General features: G+C 36.5%; 1 protein-coding gene across 5 annotated transcripts in view; it reads left to right on the top strand.

The window, feature by feature from the left end:
* Lis-1 (LisH and WD40 domain-containing Lis-1) overlaps positions 1-25,799 on the top strand; it is a 360,764-nt gene that overhangs the window by 192,003 nt on the left and 142,962 nt on the right. Inside the window, exon 1 of one of the 5 annotated variants that reach the window (XM_089597620.1) lies at positions 20,882-20,919. The exons of the other annotated variants lie outside the window; for them this stretch is intronic. Within the exon in view, the coding sequence (XP_089453746.1) occupies positions 20,882-20,919 (38 nt within the window). Of the gene's footprint in view, positions 1-20,881; positions 20,920-25,799 lie in introns of those variants that run through there. 5 annotated transcript variants of the gene reach the window in all.

Genomic DNA, 25,799 nt, shown 5'->3' with positions numbered 1-25,799 from the left:
AAAAAGAAAATTCTTTTTGAGTATTGTTCTATGAACTGCGCCCCCCTGATACAGTCAAGTGACTTCTGGTGGCGGCGCTCATAATTGTTTTCTTGAAAATTTTAATCATGTGCCACAGCCAACGGTAGCTCTATTATTCGTGTAGAGGATTTCAGTCGCCTCTCTGCTTGGAGTTGTAGTATTGGCGTGTATGAACTGCTGCCAATTCTCGTGTTTCTTTTGGAATTATTTGTTTTCCTGGAATCGTTTAATAACATATTAATAGTAGGACCCCCCTCTCCCCCTGATGGAAAAAGCACTTATATATAAGAAAACGAAGCCCCATTCCTAAATTTATCAACCCTGTAATATATAAAACTGTAAGCTATTAGTTGCTAACCCTAGTTCCTGTCTACGAGCACGCGTTTTAGTTCGTATGCTAAGTATTTGCCCAGACACTACGTATACTCTTCCGGTAGCTTTTTATTTAATTGTATTACCGTATGTACCATACCCTTTTACTTATTTTTCCCCTTTTTTTTATCAGCGTTGAGCTGCAAGTGTGGCTCTCCCCTTACATATGGAGTATGTAATAATGAACGTATCTTCTAATTCTCTTGCTTTTCTTTTTTTTGTATAATTATTGTAATTTATTTTTGTATTTTTGTCAATGTAGGTATTTTTGCTTGGTTAAAAATTCTCAATTGCAAATCTGTTCATTAGATTATTTCTTATTTCGTATCGACTTCACGTGCGTATATGAATCGCTGATTGAGTTTGTGAGTAGTCGGTTATAGTATTATGCGCCCCATCTTGCCTGCGAGGTCATTTAACACATTCAAAAAAACACTGTAGAGTCAAATAGTATGTCGATCGGTCGTCTAACATTTCACTGGTGTTTTGGTAGAGACAGGCTTGAAAGTATGAATAAAAGAAAATTATTTCACGGCGGAATATTCCGCATTTAAGTTTTGACCTGTATCGTGCATTTTTCTAGTATTTTTCATCCTTACATTTTCTAATACTATGTTTTTTTCATGATTCCGCTCTCTTTTTTCTTATGAGATCAGATTTAGAGAAGTCATCATAAGAGTATTTTTTGTTGATTTCCGCTCTTGACGCCGTAGACGCATTTTCTGATTTCATTCACTATTTTTTCGCTGTTTGTCGCTTACAACATTAAAGCTTCTATTTTTTCTCCATGACGTCTGGAGAAAGTGCACTTTCTCAGGTGTTCATGCAACTGACTGAATTCTCAAAGCTGAGCTTCAACACTACTCGTATCACAGCATGACTCCTTGCGCCAGGAAAATCTGTGTGTGTGGTCCTTATAGACGTAATTTTGCAGGAGCAGCTCGCGTGCACTGTTCTGCAATGTCGTTATGTAAGTAACAGCTTCTGTGATTGCAAGCGCCCTTTATTTCTTTCAGTTAAGCATGCGGGTTGTTGTAGATCCGTATGCCTTTTCTCCAGTATCATCCAGTACCACCCCCCCTCCTATTAAAACGATGGTGGTCTAGTAATGTTGTTCTTAGATGGCCAAGTCCTGAAGAAACACTGCCGCATACTGGGTGGGGTCGATTATTCCTCTCGATAGTCGACCGGAGATCTGGGTGCGTTACTCTAAGTTTCCCTTACATTAACGATTAAGTACTCCTCTATGTAGTTTTTTTTTTCTTTGATGTGAACGGTCCGACGAACGGTTTATTCGTTGCTATAGACGTGGTAGTTGACTCGATGCCTCATTATGAATTAGTATGTCATTCCAGACGTTCTGGTTGTCAAGGGATCATGACAGCAGGAATAGGATTGTTTGTAATGTAGGGCGATGGAAGAGGGTAAGAAAAGGATTTTCAACCTCTTGTAGTTGACATGGGCTCGTGGGCCTATTGAAAAATTTATTTATTTTTCCTGCAATCACTTAATTTATTTTACTTTCATTTCTTCATGCTCCTCTCTACCTAACAATAATTGCTAAAATGATTTTTTCTTTAGCAATAATGATGTCAATTAGTTACAAACAAAAATAGTTGTTTGTTAATGTGCTTTTCGTTTGCTTATTTGTGATAAACATTTTTTTGTGTACCCCTTGCATGAATTTATTAAAATTTACACGTAGAACTCAGCCCATACATGTATATATTTTTTGTATTTACCATCTATAATATGAAGTATGTCCCCTTATTAGAGAGTGCCACACGCGCCTCTCATTCGCTTTGTTCCTTTTCTTTTTATGTTAGGCAAATTCTACCATTGATTAATGTTATTGATACTTTGTTTATGCGTACCTCCCCATCATAGTTGTTTTTTTCTGTGAGCTTGTGAATCTAACTCTAATATATGTGTATATCAAGTTCGTGGCGCGTCTGGGGCCGCAAAATAATTTATCATAAACTTAATTGATCTCTCTCTTCTGTTATATTTTACCACAAAAATTTCAAGCGAAGTTAAATGTTCGAGTTTGTACCTTCGTGTCCCTCACTCTGTCCGCATTCTCTGGCAGTGCCTTTACCATACATGCTTTTTTAATTTCATTTACGTGCGATACTTTTATTTTGCTGTCTCTCTGTAGTTTTACATTTTTGTCGATATAATTTATACCCGTTATTTCTTGCATGCCTTCATATTGTAAATCATATTTATTCTTCGATGGCTTTTTCGGCACATAAACCATTTCTCCCTCCAAGAAATATCTTGTATTCAGTTTGTGGTCATAGTAATACTTGAATCGGTACTTCGTCTAAACTTGGTTCAATGCTGCGATGTCGTTCTTGTTTCCGTCAGAGTCTTAACTAGCTCCTTAAGATATTCATTCGAAGTTTGGCTCTTAGGTGGCAGTTTTATACTGGATGGTGTTTTTGCTCTTTGCCCAAAAACGAGTTCGTGTGGTGAGTATCCCGTACTTTTACGGTCCGTTTTGTTGATAAGTGCATACACATCGGTAAATGTTTGTCCCAGCGATCATTTTGTTCTACGTAGGCCTTGATGTACTCCGTGAGAGTATAATGCATACGTTCAATGGCGCCATTTGTTTGTGGGTGGAATGCTGTGCTGCCCATTTTGTCAATTTTAAACAACCTTGCGAGCTCGTCTATGCTTTTGTTCATAAAATGAGTGCCTTGGTCCGATAATAAATGTTCCAGAAGCCCGTAGTACGCTATAAATGTATCTATCATCGTTCTTACTGATGCTCCAGCGGTTGCTCTTTCAAAAGTTGCGTGGGCCATAAATTTCGTTAGACAGTTTTGCAATAGTATATGTGTGTACTGGTTTGCTAAGGGTTTACTGGTGGGCTCGTAGAAGTCCATAAAAATCTTTTCGAATGGTCTACTGTGTGCGTAGGTGATTAGCATGGCTTGTTTCGTTTTAATTTGAACAAATTTTTTTGTTTAGAATGATGTTCATCCCAGGATGACTTGTCTCACATCTGAGCGCATGTTTCTCTAATAGTAGTCTTTGGTAATCCTGTTATATTTCTTATTAATTTCCCTATCTCCACCTATTGTCGCTTCGTGGTATTCTCTAATAATTTTAAATCTTTGATATGTTGGTGGGATTTTCAGAGTGTTTGTGTAGAGTACTCTTGCTTGTCTGAAATCTTTAAATATTTTCTTAAACGTATCGACAAAGTATCCCCACTAAGTCAGATTGAAGATCTCTAGGTCCCTAAAGATACCAATCGTTTTTATTTCATTTGCTACTATTACTTCTTTCAGAGCCTTAATACACTTTTTAATGTTCAATTTCAGCGCGGTTTCTTCGAAGTACTGCTTTACACACATGTGCATAATTTTTATTCTCCTTGCAAGTATTATTTTACTTTCTCCTACGCTTCTTTCTTTGTTGCTCATGCGTATCGGATTAATGGATTCATGCAGTGCATCTGTGATCTCTGTGTTGAGTGCTGTTTTTGTTATTGTCATTAACGCTCAGTTGTCTAAATACCTAAATAAGTGGCCCTCATTCCTGTTCAGTTTTTGTAATAGGGGTAGGTCTCCCCCCCCTTTCTTTTGGTTCCCATGGTGGCCTTTTCTTTGGTAGGCGTGTTCTGCACACTCTATATTTTTCTATCCATGGTGAGTGCATGATTTGTTGGCTTCATTCTCACCCTCTGTTTCGCATAGCACGTTATTCAATTTGTTATCTTGCTAGAGCAGAAGTAGACTTCTTCGCAGAAGTAGACTTCTTCGTCAACTGCATTTTCATTGCTGGCGTCATCAGTACTTATTTGCTGTCCATTATCTTTCCGTTTTTCCGTATGTTTACTTATAGCTGCTGCTCTTTCGGAAGAGTCTTGCTCCTTTCCTGAATGATTTTTGTCATTCTTTCCCTAATTGCCTCTGTCTATTCTTTTATCTAGCTTAGACCTACGCTCATGCTCCTCATTTCTCTCACTACTGCTATGGTCACTCCATAGTGTCTCTACCCCTGACTCATCTTCCATATTTATTGCGCTGAAGGCTTGTATGAGAGGAGTATAATGTAAATTTTTACCTTCACCATCTGGATGATAAAAGTCAAGGTTACCTTCTATCGTTTTAATATAATAAGTGTAAATGTAATTTCTGTTGGTTGATTCAAAATTTACACTATTATTTTTCCTAAATCCTTGAGAAAACAGATGAGTACAATCGCTGTTCCCATACATTGTTTATGACTGCAAAATTTATTTTGTTTCTTTCGGCTTTCTCTATTTCTGTAATAAATAAGAGTTGTACAGAATTTTCCTGAACTCTTACGTTAGGATATCTTCGTATATCCATATAAGGCTCTAAAACAAACAATTTTCGAGTGGATCGGATGGTATTTCCGATATTATTATCAGGGTACTACTAGTTTGTGCGCATTCACTAGCTTCCCTTCACATTTTATCTTTTAAATATCCACACCACTTATCTAGGAGTGCAACTTTTTTAAACTGTATATTGCGTTCGTTTCGTACCGCGTTTTCATTTTTCTCTGACTAAGCATATTCCCCTGTTATGAGTATTTTCGCTTACTACTTCTCTTGTATGTAGTGCTGCTTCGTCTGTTGTCATTATCTCACTAGATTCCCACATATCTATTCTCATTCCCGGTCTGCCTTCTACATCTTGCTTTCTAGCCTTACAATGAAAAATTGAGAGTTAATTACAGAGGAACAGGAAACTCATATACAAGAATAATAAGGAAGCATAGAACAAGCGAAGGATCGTTCAACAGACAAATGAGGAGAGCCGAATATGAGCAATTCCATTAAGTTCCGGACTCTAGGTGCGTGCAATGCATATTCTCGGTGGAGGACGCTCTGTTTAATTTGCTCACAGAGGAAGATAAGGTACTGAAAAAAATATCAATGTATGTGATTCGATAGATTTTGATCTGCTCTTTTTAATGGTGCAGTCAGTTTTGGAATTAAAAAATTTTTTCTTAGAGAAATTTACGATTGAAGTTCAAAGAGTTAATGCGGAAAACTGCTTTTTCTTAAAATTTTTTTTCTGACACTATTCAAAAAAGCAAGTCTTGAACTATAATCCCTTAGATTTTCAAGTTAGGGGGGCATAAGGCAAACGAGTGGTGAACAATGAATGACTGTTGCGCTTGTGGTTGAACGGCACTTTGCGCCCAGTGCCGTGCATCAGCTGCACTGCACGTGGATACTACGTTAAGGTGGCTCCAGAGCCTAGTGCCGTATCAAAATGGGGGGACTAAAAATTAATCATTATTTTCTTTAAAATATGGTATAAAATTATCGTAGAGACTGTTGTAAGCCATATTCTACATTTTATCTGTTACTTTAGTGAGTTAATATAAAAAAACAAAAAAGTTTTCTGGTGCCCTAATTGATAAACTGTTACGGTACGCTCCTAAGTTCAAGAGTAGTTATACCTATATATATATGTACTCTGCAGAATGCAGACAGCTGAGAGCTGACTTGCACTCGCAACTGTATACTTAGTCTCCGATTATTTAAAGATTTCGTTCGATAACAAGACACTTTTCTCATGTCATCGAAAACTGCGTAATACTATATACAAGATAGTATGTTTTTTACACCTTACGGGTTATTTATATAAGTGCAGCAGTAGGTTGTATATCGCGTAAGCTTGCATTTCCTATCTAACCCGTCTTAAAACTACGATTTTGTAAGCATGATTTCTTACAATTTTCATCGTCAACCTTAATTTTTTTTTATACGAATAGAAAGATGGGAATTCAAAGAATATAATTTAATTTTATTAACCTCGGTTGGGTTATTTATAATTTTAACATTGAGGCCACTGGAGCCACCTTAAATTTGATATTTTTTTACTAGAGTATCTATCAAAAAAGTTTATAACACAATAATATTGTAAAAATATCCATTTCTTGTTCCTGAAAGCTGTATTCACAAACAAACTTATAGATGAAACACTACTTAAAACAATTTTTTTTTTCCTGATTTTCGGGCACTTTTTTTTAGCTTTGATCGAGAATCAGAAGACATAGCTTTTCTTTTAGTATTTCTTGTAATTTAGAAGAATCAGTACACAATGGATTTTTTTCTGCCTTAATTAATAAATTTTTAATCCCAAACTGATTGCACCATTAAAAAAAGCAGATCAAAATCTGTTGATTTACATATATTAAAATTTTTTTTAGTACCTTATCTTCCTCTGTGAGCGAGTTGAACAGAGCGTCCTCCAAAGAACAAACGCATAGCGAGCGTCCAGTGTCCTGAACTCAATAGAATTGCTCATATTCGGCTCTCCTCATTTACCTGTTTAACATTCCTTCGCTTGTTTTATGCTTCTTTCTTTTTCTTCTGTATCAGTTCTCTGCCTTCTTCAATTAACTCTTGGTTTTCATTTACAACGCTAGGAACTGGTGTATCATATTTTGCTATTATTATTTCTTACAACTAGTTCGTCATCAGTTGCGTAGCTGAAAAACATGGTTCCTGTCTATGGAAAGTGTCAAGTTGTCATTTACGTGCTTTTCGTAATTTTTCTTTTTGTTCTAATTTTGCTGGCGCGCTCATAGCTGTTATACCCTTATGAAATCCTTGTTCTTTTGAATGTAGCCTTATTTTCCGTCTGCTGGCCCCTGTTGAATGAGTCTTCCTTTCTCTTCAACATCTCGTGTTTTTAACTCGTTTTGAACCTTCAGTGCTTGTTGCGGAGTCGAATTCTTTTCATAAGGCTCCTCTGATTCAGAGTCCGCACTTTTTTACCTTCTGTACTCATATCTAAACCTCTTTCAATATTCTCACCACAATATTGTTTTTTTTTCTGTACTATGACATTTGAGTTTTCTATTTCGGTATAACAAATTTTCATTTTGTTTGGGTTACCTTGAATTCTTTTCTTAAGATATGCCCGTATTTTGAATATGTATGCCGGTGGTATGTTGCTATTGGCCAGTTCTTTATTATCTTGTTCATCCGCTAGCTAATGTAGCTCTTGGCGTGGCTGTTCGGGATTCACTTCCCCCTCTTGTAGTATTGTGTTTGGTGATAGTGCGTCGGTCGGTCTGTTGTTGACACCCAGGCGGTAAATGAGTTTGTTCTCATACTCTCTCACTTCTGCTTTAAATCTATTTAAACGAATGCCTGATTTTTTTGATAAATGAAAGTGCTTAAGCGGCTGTGATCTGTAACTACCGTGAACTTGCGTCCGTATAAATTTGATCTAAATTTCTCTTTTGCAAATACAATTGCGAACATTTCCTTGTCGTATATCGGGTAGTAAAGTTCGCTCCCTGTAAGGCAGCGAGACGCGTACTCACACGGTCTATCTTTTTCGATCCATCCCTGACAAAGAATCACTTTAATCGCGTAATCTGATGCATCCGTCGTGACGATAAAGGGTTGTTATAAATCTGGGGCGATGAGTACAGGTCCACTGCAAAGTGTATTAAGAAGGATTTTAAACGCCTGTTCTTCTTGACCACTCCATTTAAATGCAGTGGTCACTTTCGCGACAGAGTCTTAAAAGAGGTTAGGCAATTTGTGCATGTTTTTTGACAAATCACTTGTAGTAGCCTACGAATCCTAGAAACCGTTTTATTTTCATTACGTTTGTCGATCGAAGCTAATTTCTGGTCACTTAGTTTCTTTGGTTCAGTCATTATCTGTCCATTGCCTACAATGTGACCGACCACTTTCGCTTCTTTTTTCAAGAATTGACACATTTAAGGTTTAATCGTGAGATTTGCAGCTGCCAGCTGTTTTAACAGTTTCGCAAATTGTCTTTCATATTTTTTAAGGTCGGGAGCAAAGATCATTGTGTCATCAAGATTCACTTCTATTTTCTAGTCTTGTAATTCTGTGAGTACCAGTGCGATAGCCTTTAGAAATGGCTTTGGCAAGTCCTTGCACCTCATTGGCATTATTTTGTGTTGGTAGTGCCCGTCTGGGCCCGAGATTGCCATCTTATGCGCGTCATCTCCATGTATTTATACCTGGAAAATTCCTGATTTAAGGTCCACTACCGTAATGTAACGTGCTGATGCTAGATTGTCTAAGATGTCGCTTTGAAACGGTAGTGGGTAACATCAACTCACTGTAACTTCGTTTAGAAGTTGAAAATCAGTGACTACTCTCATCCTTTTTTCGTTGTTTGGCCCCGGTTGTTTTGCTTCTATCTAAGTATTTCAGCTACGCGTAGAGGTGGAGGGTTCAATTATCCCTTGTTCGAGCATTTTCTTTATTTCAATTTTTATTTCATCTCTTATTGCTGGAGGATTCCGGAATATTTTCGCCATGATAGGTTTATCCAACGTCGTTATAATTTGGTGCTTTATCAGGTGTGTTGCATTGAGAGGTTCTCTGTCAAGGCCAAATACGTACGGGTTTAACTCGATTAGTCTTCTTACATATTCTATTTCTTCAAGTTTATAACCGGCTGTTGCACAATCTTGATTGTCTACAAGTCGCACTATCTTGACCACGCGATTTGGTTTTTTTAGCTCCGCTGTGTTGTTCGCAAAAAATGTTCCAGTTTTTCTTTATCATGATTTTTTCCTTCATTAAAAAGCTTATCACTCCTTCCCTCAAGCTTTTGACATTGTCCTCTTCAACGTCTTCTGAGTGCTCCTGGTAAATTTTCTAGTAATCTAGCAGCTCTACTTCTGGAACTGGCACGTATTTTATCTTGTCACTTATATTAATACATTCTGCGACTATTTTTCCGTTAATATTTCTGGCTGTAAAATTTCCGAACAACATTTCTTCTTTTTTTTTTCAAAGGGGTATCCAGCCATTTTTTGATTGATTTCTGCTGTTTATTATTCGCACAAAATTATTTGTCAGAATTTTTCAGGTATTTTAAAACACTTCAGCTTCAACAGTGGTATCTCTACGTCATCTAATCTAATCATATTCTTGGCGGCGCTTATCTGGCCCTGGTATTGCTTCAAAGTATCCTACCCTCGATGCCTTCCGTGTCAATGGGGAAGTCATGGGGGTCGACATGTAATGTGCCCTTCAATCTATGCAATTAAGCCTGTACTGTGCTGAATGTTGTTTGAGCTTTGTGAGTCATGCCAATAATAACTACTTGATACCAACTGTCTATAGGCATGTTTGTCCTAAAAAAGTTTTCTTTTATAATCGTTATCTCCTTGCCTGTATTCGCATAAAAAGTCGCGTTTCCAATTTTTAACTGTGGTCCCCGTAACTAGACCGATAGTGGCATATGCCTTGTTCTCGCGAATTTTATACTTTTTTTGGGAAACTTCTCTATTTCTTTGTCACTCTTTCAAAGCTTCTAAACTAAATTCCTGTTATAGCCGTCCCTGCTATCTTGACTCTTTTAACCGATTCCATAAACGTTAAATGTATCCCTGCTGTAATTATTATACGAGTCATCGTTGCCGCGGTTGCCGTAATAATTATTACCACTGGGGTTGTTATTGTTAAACCTATCATTGTAATCATTATTTGTATAATTGTAATTATTATTTCTGTCATTGTAATCATTATTCCTATTATTGTAATCATTATTTCTATTATAAGGCTCTATTGGGTCATTGTCATAGTTTCCATAGTGATTATTATAATTATTGTCATGGAATTCATCGTTCCCGCCCCCCATAATTACCAGCATTTCTGTTGGTATGCGTATTATTAATCTATTAGTTATGCCTTTCGTTTTGCCGTTTCTCCTCTTTCTCCCTGTCTTGCTTGCGTGTGCAGCAGTCTCTTGTATAGTGTCCCGGTTACTGAAAATAATTGCAATTATTTTTTAGTTTTCTTCCGTTATATCTTGAAGCCTTCCTGTCGTTTATCACTGCTAATAGTTATCGGCATTCCTCCACTGAATGCCTAGTTCGGCTGTGGCAGTATACACAGCGTTTTTCATTTGCTGCTGCTGCTCTATGTGCTCCACTTGTAATTTCTGTTGTTTTTATTCCTTTTCTCCCCAGGTTTACTAGTAGCCTCCATTTGGTTGTTGCCTTTTTGTATGCGGGCAGTGCACTTACTGGTATTGCGTGCTGTAAACTAAGGTCGCTCTTGATTTGTAATGACTTCATAAATGCTTTTCCTAGTGTCCCTGGGTTAGAATTTGCAAATCTTCAACTAAAAGTTGCAAGTAATCTATGTATAAATTGTTTCACTGCCTCTAAATCCAAGTTTGCTTTCAGCGTCTGTTTTTGAATTGGTGGAAAGTATGGGTTCGAATTGTACAACATCATTAATCTATTGTACAAGTGCTTTCCTCGTTTGCCGTAGTTGTCTATTGCTTCGCTGTCTTGTGTTATTTGTTTTAATTTTGCCATGAGCGAGTCTGCATTGTTATTGCTGCAGTATCTATTTAAGTGCTCTCTAATGAACTTTTGAACTGTTCTAACTTGAGTTTATCTTGAAGCGAAATATTTCGCTGCTTCTTCTTCTAGTCTATTTGCGAGGTTGCCTAAAAGAAATAATTAGTTTTTCGGTCTTGTTGTTTGTGCAGCCATTTACACCAGTCTCTTAAATAGCGTATGTAGTTATGGTTGTGTGTAGCGTGTGTATCTTGTGTATATTTGGCCATGGTAGATGTTATATCACCCTGTAGTCCATCCCTATTCGCACCGGAATCAGCCCGATTTGTGTAGTTACTAGTTGGTGGTGGCACCGTTACCATAAACATGTCTTCTTCTTTTTTTTAAGTTCCTCGCTCATATCTTTTATTCTATCCCATAGCTGTTGATTATGTAAGTCTTTTATCCTGGAGTCTCTTGACTTTTTATAATCGAAACAGGATGTAACAGAATTCGGCCACACTAGTTTCTCTGGCATGCTCCATTGTCCCCATGACATGTTTGTGTTGTCTATTCGAGCTCTACGTACTCCTTGAATTCTTCTTACATTTTGCTCACTGACTCGTTTGCCAGAGAAGACCCGTTTTTTTATTCATAAGCCCTATGTTTACCTTTGTGTCACAAGATATGTGCTTGGGATCCCTACTTATCGGTGACAAATTTTAGATGGTCTCTGTGACCGCCATGTGTTGCGAAAATGTCATTGCATAATCCTTCACATAATCTTTGAGGTAAGAACAGAAGGTTTCACCCAAAATATAATACTCTATCTTTATTTAAAAATTGTGTGCTTTGACATATCTACTCCATTCTTAGTCCTAAATTATGAGCCATGCGTTTTTATACTTAAAGTAGTAGTTAATAATTTTAAATCGCTTTAATGGAGCAAAATCTTTTAAAATGTTGAGAACAGTTTACGAAATACTTCGTAGTTTATTTGAAGATGCTGTTATTGCTTTAGGTTAAGTAGAACTAGTAGAACAACTTGCAAATTCATAATATTTTTGAAGAAGCGTGTAACTTTATGCTGCCATGACAATTGAAAAACTTTTTGCGTGGTTCTTGTTGTCTGAAGATATTTAGGGCAAAAGTTTATAGAAAAAATTAAAATAAGTTTTATTGAAGATTCTAAACAAAAAAAAAATGCTTTATTCTAGCTAAATTTATGTTCTAATTTGTAGAAAACTCCAAAAAATTACCAAAAAAGCCTTTGAACGACAAAACATCTCAAAAGTTATTATTAGATATTAAAGAAAAAAAATTAAAACATTCAAAGTGCTAAATAAATAGAAAACAACTAATATTTGTTGCGACATTTTTTGCAAAATATTGACTTTTTAATACATGACGTTATACTTACTTCTCATAACTAATATATTTACTGCTTAAATAATAAAATATAAAATTCTAATTAAAAGTGAAATGAGAACATGTTACAACATAGATCATTTCAGTTACAAAGGGGATGATACATGTGATAGTGATATTTATATAAATTTTCAATTGAATTTCCAAACAAAATTAATAAAGGCTTAACTCCCCATAAACTTCATTAAAAATTAGAACAATTGTTATGTTGATATGAAAAAATGCAATTAATAAACGTATTGAGAATTTAAGATAAAACAAACAAGCGTGCCATAACACTACTAAAAGGATGGTGTGGAAATGTCTTGACAAATTATAAAGATAAAATAATTTCCAATAAAGTGGTGAAAAATGTCTCAAGAGGGCTAGAACAAATAGTGAAGCGTTTCTCAGACAATGTGTTTAGAAATTGTAAAGAGGCTGAGGTTTTTTTTGAAAAGTGTAGGAAAAGCTGAAAGGAGAGGGCCAGAAAATTAGTTAAACTAAAATTGACATGCTTAACCATATACTATACGTACTATATACACCTCGTTTAGAGATACAGCTGAAGGAAGGCGGGAGGTAGTTCTTTAAAATAGGGAGGGGTGCTTATCGGGTTCTTTGATTATAGGGTTATATAACAATGAGTGGTGGCTACGGAGGTGGGTGGTTGGGGGGGGGGGCTAAACAAAAACACAACCCAATCCAAAAAAACGTATGTGCGTGTGCATGTACGACTGACAAAGATGAAGCTAAACGATGAATACAGCAGAGCTATGTTGGCGGTGAACAAGAGCACACAAACGTATTTGGGCCGCTCTCTGAATTGTAATCACTATTATACCGTTTCCTACTTACATATAGTTTGTATACTTTTTCTATGATAGTGTTCAATATATATAGGCCCAGATATGTACATGTGCTCTTGTTCACCGCCAATATAGCTCTGCTATGTATATTAATAACTTTATCGGTGCCAATTAATATATACCTCTACATAACTATATCCTTGAGTCAACGTACGCATACCTACCCGCAGCGACCTCTGTTATGCTCAAGAGCTAAGCTTTAGTACTCCGGGACACGTCAGTTAATGGACTTGAGGCAGGATACGCTAATATATTCACAGTGCTCCTTGCGATGCTCAACTACTAAACTCCAGCGCTGATCGCAATGGTAAAAAATTTGATACCAAACGCAACCTTTAGGCAGTATGGTAGTGAAACTCAGTGGAGCTCATCGCCACCACTGATCAAGCTGTGAACTAACATTCAGTCTGCAGCGTAACTGTTAATAATTTTTTTTTTTTGTCAACTCCTAATAAAATAGTAACACTTTTTTTACTGGTTATATATTTATACAGATATACTGCAATTTTCTTTTATCAACCTTTCTTATCTCTATTTTAAAATTAGGAAAAGAGGAATGTCAATATTACGTCAATAAATAATAACTTTCTAATATTAATTTTAACATTTTTTTTACTTACATTTTTAGAAAAATGTTTAAGATGTTGTGTCAGGAAATCTTCTTTTGAAAAATTTTTTTATAAAATATTATTATCATCTGAAAAACTTACCTTTATTTGGTGTCGTAAATATCTTCCTCTTGTAAATTTTTTTTTTGACAAATTTTACAGCCAATAATTTTACTATTCTTGTGTTTTTTTTCATGGCGCGTATAATGACTTTTTTATGTTACAATAATGTTGCAATTTTTACATTAGAAATAATAATAAAAGTATGTTTATTTACTTATTTTAAGTCTATTTTCATCACCAAAGGGCAACATTTACACTTTAGTAAATGCTTTTTCTTGATGAATAAAAATATACAACTTCTCAAATATGTCGTTGGATACAGATTTTTGTAGGCTATGAATTTTAATTAGAAATTTATGGTTTAAGATTTTATTTATCTGTGAATAGCTTGGACTGGAATTGCATTCCATTAATTAGACCAGAATAAATATACGACAGTTTTTTTTTGTACCCGATTACCCTTTTATAAAAATCACAATACATAGAGTTTTTTTGCATATTGCTTTGAATGTATTGTTACATCGTTACGCGACGTATTATTCGAGTCTAAGCTTGCGCTTTATAACTCGGGATTCGCACTGGGTGCGTAAGGGGGACGCGGGGTTAAAAGGTACCTAAATTCCTTGACCAGGCGTTCAGAAGGGAGGGAGCCCGACTGTTCTGATCGAATTGAAGCGGTAATCGAGCAGTTGTGCGAGTCACTCGTTCGCGGTGCGCTTCTGATTTGTCAAGAGTACCTGGCACGATGTATCAAAATAGTATCCCGTCTGCGATCTAGAGATTACCCATACCGTAACGAGTAAATGTAGTTACGTTCTAGAGGTTACGCAAAAAGCAAAATGGTTTAAATTCGCGACCAATCTAAAAGCCACCAATACCATCCCGAGTAAATGTGATTGTCCTAGAGTTTACGTAAAACAACTTGACTATACTATTTATTTCCTTTGCCTAGAGCTTAGCAAATACCGTACTTAGTAAATAATGTTAACTCTAGGAGCATGTTTGCGACGAAAAGAAGAGAAAAGAAAAGACAAAGTTAAACACTTGGTTACTTTTGTGTCACTCACTTTTTATTTATAAACACTTTACTTTTACTTTTAACAGAATTTTACACACGAGGAACCAGTGCGAGGTGTTTGATGTAGAAGGTTAAACCGTGGTAGCAGAGGTGGACTCTAACGACCCAGTCGACCGTTCGAGGATAAAATTTGAACTGTACTGTCCCGCTTCGCAGTAGACTGTATTATAGCAGAGGCGGACTCTTACTACTTAGTCTACCTTGAAGGGCTATTGTCAAGTGTTTTTTCTCGGGGCCTCCGGGCCTTTTTATAAGGAGTGGCGGACCTCTGTGACGCTCTGGTTTGAGATAACGCAGGAAAATTTGCCGGAAAAATCTTAAAGGGAAAGGACAGTAGCCAAAGATCTAATTGGCTAGAGATGCTCTAGTTCAGCTACTCAAAAATTGGCATATCCCACATCCGGCTCATTCTCCTCCGTGCGTCAAGAGAAGGGAAGGTGATTCACTCACTAGTGCCCTTCCTTTCTCTTTTACATCCAAATTTTACAAAACTTTGATTTGACTTAATATTAATGTTAAGATAGAATATCGTTAACATTTACTAATGCTGGACACTGTTCGTTTATTCAACTAAACTTTTTGCAGAAAGAACGGAAAGAATCGCTTCATATTTCAATTAATGCTTGGGTGAATAAACGATCGGTGTGCTAGGGTACATCAACTAATACTTAAATAGAAGTAACATTGGTCGTTGTTATAACAACTTATGATGATAACATTAGTGTAATAGTATGATAATAATAACAACATTGATAATAATAATAGTAATTATAGTAAGAGTAGTTGTAATTATAAAAGCAAGAGTAGTGGTAATTATAGAAGTACCTTGCCTTTCGCGAGTTAATATAATTAAGCTTTCGGGTAGTTTTGACTGGTTACAATATTGCAAAGATAATTCGGAATTTCGGTAGAATATTAGTTAACATTTTATTAGCTTCTAGTCATTAGAGAGGAAGTCGGCGCGTGGTGCTGTCGGGATTTGAAATTCCGTTACTTATATTGGAGCAGCTGCACGGACTCTTTCCCGACACATATGAGTCAAGGAAAGGGGAAAGAGCTATTGTTAATGATCAGCTCGGTTTTCCCGTTTCCTCTTACATGTTAAACGAGTTGAAAAATTTAGGCTATTGCCGATGGTATATGAAAAAATTTGGGAATGTAATAGAAAAAAGGGTAGCTCGGTGAGTTATGCATCTATAAAAACCAAATGAAAATTTGATGATGTTCAAGTATGTATTATTATTTGTCTATACGTATTAACTTTACGTTATTCTAATTTTTAACATCGTATCAACTTGTGCCAGCATTTACTGTTGCTCCCCAGTTTAGTATGTACAAATGATGTTAATTATGAATTGCCAGTTATTTTTAGTCTATTGTTTGATGTTTGCCTGTGGTTCATAAAAAAACTTCCGATAAATTTTGCAGCACGTCTTTGTCCATGTATAAAATCTTACTCTTTCTGTGATTACTAACGAGGTAACCTCAAATAATACCACATTAGATTGCATGGAGCTCCTTGAGTAGTATTCGACTAAAGTTCTTCAGCAGTTAACGCGATTTTTGGAAATATGGTATTGTGAGAAAGCCACTTAAAACTATTAAGAAACAATAATCTCATCGGATTTAATAATAAATTACACAACATTGTCATCACAAAAGAGTAATACACAAAAAAATTTTTTTGTAGTTAAACAGTAAGTTTCTTGTAACATTTAAGTCTTAAACAATATACTGATTTACCAATGTGGCCCAACAAACGTAGGAGAAGACTTAATACGGTTGTGCCAAAGGATGGTTATGACAGCAGTCATATTGTCGAAACTATAAGAGAGAACCGCCAAAAACTATAGGGGGGAGGGAGGAGTGGAGTGCTCGGCCTCACTTTGGAGTAGTGAAATGTAAGTATTTTCATTAAATTTCTTTTTGCGATTATCGCTGTATATGTTTAGATCGAGCGATGAGTATTTTTCCTCGTTATAAGATACACATCAGTGCATAAAAAGTAGTGGTTACTTTTCATTTACACGTAAGTTATGTTGTGTTTACATGGTAATTTTTTTTCGAATGAGTGCCGTGGGTACGGTTGTGACGTAAATAAAATTAGTTTTTTCCTTTCAGATGCCCCGCTCCAAGAGGACGGAAAGAAGTGCGTATGATATTGAACGGCATACAATGATACAAATGAGGGGATTTCTATATGAAAAGCTGCAGAAATGCACTAAGTTAATCACATGACATTATTGCAATACTTCCGTGAACGTAATGCAGCCAATGCGAACGGCAATGATGGAGGCAGCGTATAGATTACGTTGCTCACAACAGAGTCTTTTCCAAGGAGCAGGAACAGCGGTTGTCATAATACATACTACATGGCGTGGAAATATACTTTCGGTATATAATATCTATAAAAAAAAATTATATTGTTCAAAAGTAGATATAAGCAATAGAATGTTCCAAATTTGATGCCTTTAATTAAATTAATATTGAATTTTTCAAAAAGAAGGTGTGTTATATTATGTTAAACATAAAATGTAACAAAAAGTGATTATAAACGGTTTTAATTTTTTTTTTTTTTTTTTAACCTGTCACAGCCGTTTCCAGCTATTATCACAACCGCTCCTAGGATGTGGTCAGTTGTGCCATTTTTTTTTTTTTTATTAACAGCTCGTGCGTGTGAACGGATGGATCTGTTCGGAGCTATCGTTGTGGTTGATTCTCGGCTAAGCATCGTCGAGAAGTTGCAGCACCTAAAGATTCCGCAAAAGAGCTGAAGATATTGCTCAGTCGTACTGTGAATGCCTTAGCTACACTAAAACAGCTAGACCGTCCTAAGGCTTATTGGGAACGCCTGGTGGTGGTGCTCATCATCCGGAAGCTTGACGCACGGGCTCTACGAGAATGAGAGTTCTTGCAGAGCTCTACCACTGAACTTCCTACCTTTGCTGCAATGAAGCTCTTCGTCGAGCAACGCATTTCAACGCTTGAGATTGTCGATGCCACTGCAGAGATGTCGACTCGCAAGGAAACCGGAAGCAGCTCTGCCTTCGTGCACAACAGCGTAAGCAAGAAATGTCGCCTGTGCAAAGGTGAGCAGTTTTATCATGCGCTGCGTGGCATTCAACGCCTAAAGTCTGCAAGAAAGAAAGCTAGTCATTGAAGCTAAAGGCCTGTGCATAAACTGTTTGGGTATGCACAAGCTTGTAAGCTGCTAGTCAAGCAAGCGTTGTCAGACTTGCAACGGAAACCACTATTCCATGCTGCGTGAGACTGCAACATCTGTGTACTTTTTAGCATCTGCTTAACCGACGGCGCTCGCCAGAGAATGCCGCATCGATTGCAACTGGCTTACTCGTCAGTCAACTCTACGTTGCTCCCTACTGTCTTAGTCAAAATGCAAGGTCCTGACGATCGCACGTACGTGGCACGCGCTATGCTGGACAGTGGCTTACAGCAGTCGTTTGTCGTGAAAAGCTTGCTAAAAAAGGTCGAACTTTCGAGAAAAGCTACAACTCGTGAGATCATCGGCGTTGGTGGCACCAAAGGTCCGCAAGCTCACGGGCAAGCTAGCCTCCCTGTTACTTCGACCAATGGCAGTGACACGAAGCTAACGCTCGATGCCTTGGTCCTTTCGCTGATAAGCAAATACAGACCTGGCACACTCAAGCTTTCCAGCAATTGGAACTATCTGCAGGGCTTAGAATTGGCCGACGACTTTCGTGAGAACCTTGTGGAGATCGAGTTGCTGTTCGAAGCCAATTAAAAATGACTTAAATAAAGATCTTTTTTCTTTTCTTTTGTTTACACTAATTATTTATTTATGTTCCGTTTCATTCACTCACGTAATAGGTGGGTGGTATGTTCAGTTAAAACGTTATATTCATTGCGCTTTATTTACATCAACATTCTCTCTCTTACAATAGTAACACTTTCTTATCTCTACTGTCTCTTAACGTGCAAAATCAAAACAGACTTTCGTCTGTATCAAGCTTATGTTTATCTTTTCTTAACCGCTAGCTATTTTCACTTTATTATTTCAATGTACAGACCCAAAATGCTTGAGACAATTAAATTCAACTGTTCTGCGCAACAGTCAGTCAGCTCACTGCCGCTGTTGAGAACAGCGAGCATTAGTCATTTTCTGTTAATAAATTTGTAAATAGTTTTAAGTAACATGACGATTTATTAACCCACTGATTCCGATTCCTACTCGCGGCAACTGCCAACTTAGCATTACTTTCCGGTGCAAACAACTGTCAATTAAATAAAATAAAATTCAAGTGATCAATAAATATTTTGTTGAATTTCTATGAAACAATAACTATGACTTTCATGTCCTACAAATTTTGAACGTGATGTGCGGGTGCTGTATTCATTAAAAGTTATTTAAAACCCATTAATTTTATACGATGAACTAAACTTCTTAAATGTCAACAAGCTTGCATACATTAAATAATTATTATAATTAATTGAAGATGAAATCATTTATATGTAACTACGATAATTTCATTGCAACACATGTGATATTTTATTTAGACATAATATTTAGTTATCAACAATTACTATTTGCCATTTTACTTAAAGTAGCAGTGATTGCATCACAGTCTGTATCACCTACATTTACCCCTAGATTTTTTTTCCGACGTTTTCCCCGCTATTTTCTCAAAATTTAACGTGTTAATCCTATCCTTTTTTTAAATAATAGATTCTTCATAATCTTAACTATGTGTACCAATTTGATGTGTGAGCTCACAGCTTCTCATTTCTTTTGCGGTATGGTACTCAATTAAATTTAAGGTTTCGTAAGGTTACGTGTTAGAATAATGAATTTGTACAAGCAATTTCCTCAAAAAAAAATGTGTTGACCTACCTATTTTTTTTATGAAAAAATCTAGCATAATTTGTTTACATAATCTCTAAATTTCGGAGCCAGCCAGCATTTTATTCAAAATCGCCCAAGCCTTCTGAAATATTTCAATGTACAATGTATTAAGATTTATTGTTTATTTGTCCATCCCTATTCCTGACCCAAAGTAAATGACGCTCAGGTTTTCGGATAAGCCCGAGTGCTGAGAAGCATAAGGAAAGAAGGTTAGCCATACATAAATATGATTAATGCTTACGAGTATAAACGGCTGACTTAGCTCTCTGTGTTCCCTCTTTCTGACTTAATCACGTATAAGATAAGCAGTAAGTTAGCAAGTAGAAATACAAATAAATAAAGTAGTTTTGTGACTCTAATGCTTGTCGGCAAATTAGAAATTCGTACGACCAATAGTATACAAGCGAATGTTGATACATCCAAATCGTTGTATCAAGAGGTGCATATGCATAGATGGCGGCACTGTCAATACATGACACTGAAGCTCGGAACGTTCCGGGAACGAAATTTGATAACTAAATTAATCACTTTAAAATAGAGTGAAAATAAAAAGAACAACTAAAAACAGCATAATACACTGCCAATCATATATATAAGTCGTGAAAATGATCATTTTCCATGATTATACCCGGACCAAAAAATATCATATATGTGCCTATGCTAACTTCCAACTCATTCAAACTTCTGAATTTCAAAACTCGAAATCCAGAACAAAGGCCCCGCCAAAAATAATACACATTATTTATAATTACATAAACAATGTAAGAAAGTTTTAATATCAGAAAAAAAACGAAGGGGCGGGTAGGTTTTCAGCGATTTTCCACCTCACGCACATATCGAGAACGGCCAAAGTGCGGCTTCTGGAAATCATAACTCGAAATCCAGAACGAAGGCCCCGCCTTAAATGATACACATTGTTAATTAATACATAAACAACGTATAAAAATTTTAATTTCAGGAAAAAAACGAAGGGGCGGGTAGGTTTTCAGCGATTTTCCACCTTACGCACATATCGAGAACGACCAAAGTGCGGCTTCTGGAGTTCATAACTCGAAATTCAGAACAAAGACCCCGCCGAAAATGATACACATTGTTAATTATTACATAAACAACGTCTAAAAATTTTAATATCAGATAAAAAACGAAGGGGCGGGTAAGTTTCCAGCGATTTTCTACCTCACGTGCATATCGAGAACGGCCAAAGTGCGACTTCTGGATTTTATAACTCGAAATCCAAAACAAAGGCCCCGCAAAAAATGATGCACATTGTTTATTATTACATAAACAACGTATGAAAATTTTAATTTCAGGAAAAAAACGAAGGGGCAAGTAGGTTTTCAGCGATTTTCCACCTCACACGCATATTGAGAACGGCCAAAGTGCAACTTCTGGATTTTATAACTCGAAATCCATAACGGAGGCCCCACCAATAATAATGCACGTTGTTTATTATAACATAAACAACGTATAAAAATTTTAATATCAGATAAAAATCGAAGAGGCGGGTAAGTTTTCATAGATTTCCCACCTCACGCACATATCGAGAACGGCCAAAGTGCGGCTTCTGGAATTCATAACTTAAAATCCAGAAAGAAGGCCCCGCCAAAAATGATACACATTGCTTATTATTATATAAACAATGTATAAAAATTTTAATAGCGAAAAAAAAACAAAGGGGCGGGTAGGTTTTCAGCGATTTTCCGGCTCATGCGCATATCGAGAACGGCCAAAGTGTGGCTTCTGGATTTCATAACTCGAAATTCAGAACGAAGGCCCCGCCAAAAATGATGCAAATTATTTCATGTTACATAAAAAACGTATAAAAATTTTAATATCAAAAAAAAATGAAGGGGCGGGAAAGTTTTCGGCGATTTTCCACCTCACGCAAATAACTCGAACAAACAAAGTGCGACTTCTGAATTTTATAACTCAAAATCCAGAGCGAAATCCCCGCCAAAAATGATACACATTATTTACTATTACATAAACAACGTATAAAAATTTTAATTTCAGAAAAAAAACGAAGGGGCGGGTAGGTTTTCAGCTATTTTCCACCTTACGCACATATCGAGAACGACCAAAGTGCGGCTTCTGGAGTTCATAACTCGAAATTCAGACCGAAGACTCCGCCGAAAATGATACACATTGTTAATTATTACATAAACAACGTATAAAAATTTTAATATTAGATAAAAAACGAAGGGGCGGGTAAGTTTCCAGCAATTTTCTACCTCACGTGCATATCGAGAACGGCCAAAGTGCGACTTCTGGATTTTATAACTCAAAATCCAGAACAAAGGCCCTGCAAAACATGATGCACATTGTTTATTATTACATAAACAACGTATGAAAATTTTAATTTCAGGAAAAAAACGAAGGGGCGAGTAGGTTTTCAGCGATTTTCCACCTCACATGCATATTGAGAACGGCCAAAGTGCAACTTCTGGATTTTATAACTCGAAATCCATGACGGAGGCCCCACCAATAATCATGCACGTTGTTTATTATAACATAAACAACGTATAAAAATTTTAATATCGGATAAAAAACGAAGGGGCGGGTAAGTTTTCATAGATTTTCCACCTCACGCACATATCAAGAACTGCCAAAGTACAGCTTCTGGAATTCATAACTCGAAATCCAGAACGAAGGCCCTGCCAAAAATGATGCACATTGTTTATTATTTTATAAAAAACGTATAAAAATTTTAATATCAGAAAAAAAATTAAAGGGGCGGGTTAGTTTTCATAGATTTTCCACCTCACGCACATATCGAAAACGGCCAAAGTGCGGCTTCTGGAATTCATAACTTGAAATCCAGAACAAAGGCCCCGCCAAAAATGATACACATTGTTTACTTTTATATAAACAATGTATAAAAATTTTAATAGCGAAAAAGAAAATAAATGGGCGGGTAGGTTTTCAGCGATTTTCCACCTCACGCACATATCGAGAACGACCAAAGTGCGGCTTCTGGAATTCATAACTCGAAATCCAGAACGGAGGCCCAGCCAAAAATGATACGCATTATTTATAATTACATAAACAACGTATAAAAATTTTAATATCAGAAAAAAAACGAAGGGGCGCGAAAGTTTTCGGCGATTTTCCACCTCACGCATATATCGCGAACAACCAAAGTGCGACTTCTGGATTTGATAACTTAAAATCCAGAATGAAGGCCCCGCCAAAAATGATGCACATTGTTTATTATTACATAAACAATGTATATAAATTTTAATTTAAAAAAAAACCAAGAGGCGGGTAGGTTTTCAGCGATTTTCCACCTCACGCACATATCGAGAACGGCCAAAGTGCGGCTTCTGAAATTCATAACTTAAAATCCCGAACGAAGGCCCCGCCAAATATGATACACATGTGCGTGAGGTGGAAAATCTCTGAAAACTTACCCGCCCCTTCGTTTTTTTTCTGATATTGAATTTTCAATCGGTTGTTTATGTAATAAAAACATTGTGCATCATTTTTGGCAGGGCCTTCGTTCTGGATTTTGAGTTATGAAATCCAGAAGTCGCACTTTGGCCGTTCTCGATATGCGCGTGAGGTCGAAAATCACTGAAAACCCACCCGCTCCTTTGTATTTTTTTTAAAGTTCAAATTTTTATACGTTGTTTATGTAATAATTAACAATGTGTATCATTTTTGGCGGGGCCTTCGGTCTGGATTTCGAGTTATAAATTTCAGAAGCCGCACTTTGGCCGTTCTCGATATGTGCGTGAGGTGGAAAATCTTTGAAAACTTACCTGCCCCTTCGGTTTTTTTCTGATATTAAAATTTTTATACGTTGTTTATGTAATAATAAACAATGTGCATCATTTTTGGTGGGGTCTTCGTTCTGGATTTTGAGTTATGAATTCCAGAAGCCGCACTTTGGCCGTTCTCGATATGTGCGTGAGGTGGAAAATCTATGAAAACTTACCTGCCCCTTCGTTTTTTTCTGATATTAAAATTTTTATACGTTGTTTATGTAATAATAAACAATGTGCATTATTTTTGGCGGGGCCTTCGTTCGGGATTTCGAGTTATGAAATCCAGAAGCCGCACTTTGGCCGTTCTCGATATGCGCATGAGCCGGAAAATCGCTAAAAACCTACCCGCCCCTTTGTTTTTTTCCTGAAATTAAAATTTTTATATGTTGTTTAGGTAATAATAAACAATTTGCATTATTTTTGGCAGGGCCTTTGTTCTGGATTTCGAGTTATATAATCCAGAAGTCGCACTTTGGCCGTTCTCGATATGCGCGTGAGGTGAAAAATCGCTGGAAACCTACTTGTTCCATCGTTTTTTTTCTGAAATTAAAATTTTTATACGTTGTTTATGTAATAATAAACAATGTGAATTATTTTTGGTGGGGCCTTCGCTCTGGATTTCGAGTTATAAAATCCAGAAGTCGCACTTTGGTTGTTTGCGATATATGCGTAAAGTGGTAAATCGCTGAAAACCTACCCACCCTTTCGTTTTTTTCCTGAAATAACAATTTTTGTCTGTTGTTTATGTTATAATAAACAATTTGTATCATTTTTGGCGGGGCCTTCGTTATCGATTTTGAGTTATAAAATCCAGAAGTCGCACTTTGGTCGTTCGCGATATACGCGTGAGGTGGAAAAACGCCGAAAACTCTTCCGCCCCTTTTTTTTTTTGTAATATAAAATTTTTTATACGTTTTTTATGTAATAATAAACAATGTGTATTATTTTTGGTGGGGCCCTCGTTCTGGATTTTGAGTTATGAATTCCAGAAGCCGCACTTTGGTCGTTCTCGATATGTGCGTGAGGTGGAAAATCGCTGAAAACCTACCCGCCCCTTCATTTTCTTTTTCGCTATTAAAATTTTTATACATTGTTTATATAATAATAAACAATGTGTATCATTTTTGGCGGGGCCTTCGTTCTGGATTTCAAGTTATGAATTCGAGAAGCCGCACTTTGGCCGTTTTTGATATGTGCGTGAGGTGGAAAAGCTATGAAAACTTACCCGCCCCTTTGTTTTTTTTCTGATATTAAAATTTTTATACGTTTTTTTATAAAATAATAAACAATGTGCATCATTTTTGGTAGGGCCTTCGTTCTGGATTTCAAGTTATAAAATCCAGAAGTCGCACTTTGGCCGTTCTCGATGTGCGCGTGAGGTGGAAAATCGCTGAAAACCTACTCGCCCCTTCGTTTTTTTCCTGAAATTAAAATTTTTATACATTGTTTATGTAATAATAAACAATGTGTATCATTTTTGGCGGGGCCTTCGTTCTGGATTTCGAGTTATGAACTCCAGAGGCCGCACTTTGGTCGTTCTCGATATGTGCGTGAGGTGGAAAATCGCTGAAAACCTACCCGCCTCTCCGTTTTTTTTCTGATATTAAAATTTTCATACATTGTTCATGTAATTATAAATAATGTGTATTATTTTTGGCGGGGTTTTCGTTCTGGATTTCGAGTTATGAACTCCAGAAGCCGCACTTTGGTCGTTCTCGATATGTGCGTGAGGTGGAAAATCGCTGAAAACCTACCCGCCCCTCCGTTTTTTTTTTGATATTAAAATTTTCATACTTTGTTTATGTAATTATAAATAATGTGTATTATTTTTGGCGGGGCTTTCGTTCTGGATTTCGAGTTATGAACTCCAGAAGCCGCACTTTGGCCGTTCTCGATATGTGCGTGAGGTGGAAAATCGCTGAAAACCTACCCGCCTCTTCGTTTTTTTTCTGATATTAAAATTTTCATACATTGTTTATGTAATTATAAATAATGTTTATTATTTTTGGCGGGGCCTTTGTTCTGGATTTCGAGTTTTGAAATTCAGAAGTTTGAATGAGTTGGAAGTTAGCATAGGCACATAAATGATATTTTTTGGTTGGGGTATTATCATGGAATATCATTATTTTTACGACTTATATATATGATTGGCAGTGTCTTATGCTGTTTTCAGTTGTTCTGTTTCATTTTTGCTCTATTTTAAAGTGATTAATTTAGTTATTAAATTTTGTTCCCGGAACGTTCCGAACTTCAGTGTCATGTCAATACAAGCACTCTATATCCTCTATAGATGTCCTTTTTTCAATATCCAATATACTTAAGACTCATAATACTTAACAACATAGCTTCTTTTTCAATAAAATTTTCCTAAGAAATAAATAAGAATGAGAAAAATATCGTCCCCGAGTGTGGATTGAACACACAACCTCCTATTTACTAGAC

The sequence above is a fragment of the Copidosoma floridanum genome, unplaced genomic scaffold (assembly GCF_036245765.1).
Source record: "Copidosoma floridanum isolate Cflo_tuat_1 unplaced genomic scaffold, Cflo_Japanese_pri ptg000034l, whole genome shotgun sequence".
Classification (NCBI taxonomy): Eukaryota; Metazoa; Arthropoda; class Insecta; order Hymenoptera; family Encyrtidae; genus Copidosoma; species Copidosoma floridanum.
The sequence above is the reverse complement of the archived record's forward strand: the minus strand, read 5'-3'. Positions and strand labels throughout refer to the sequence as shown.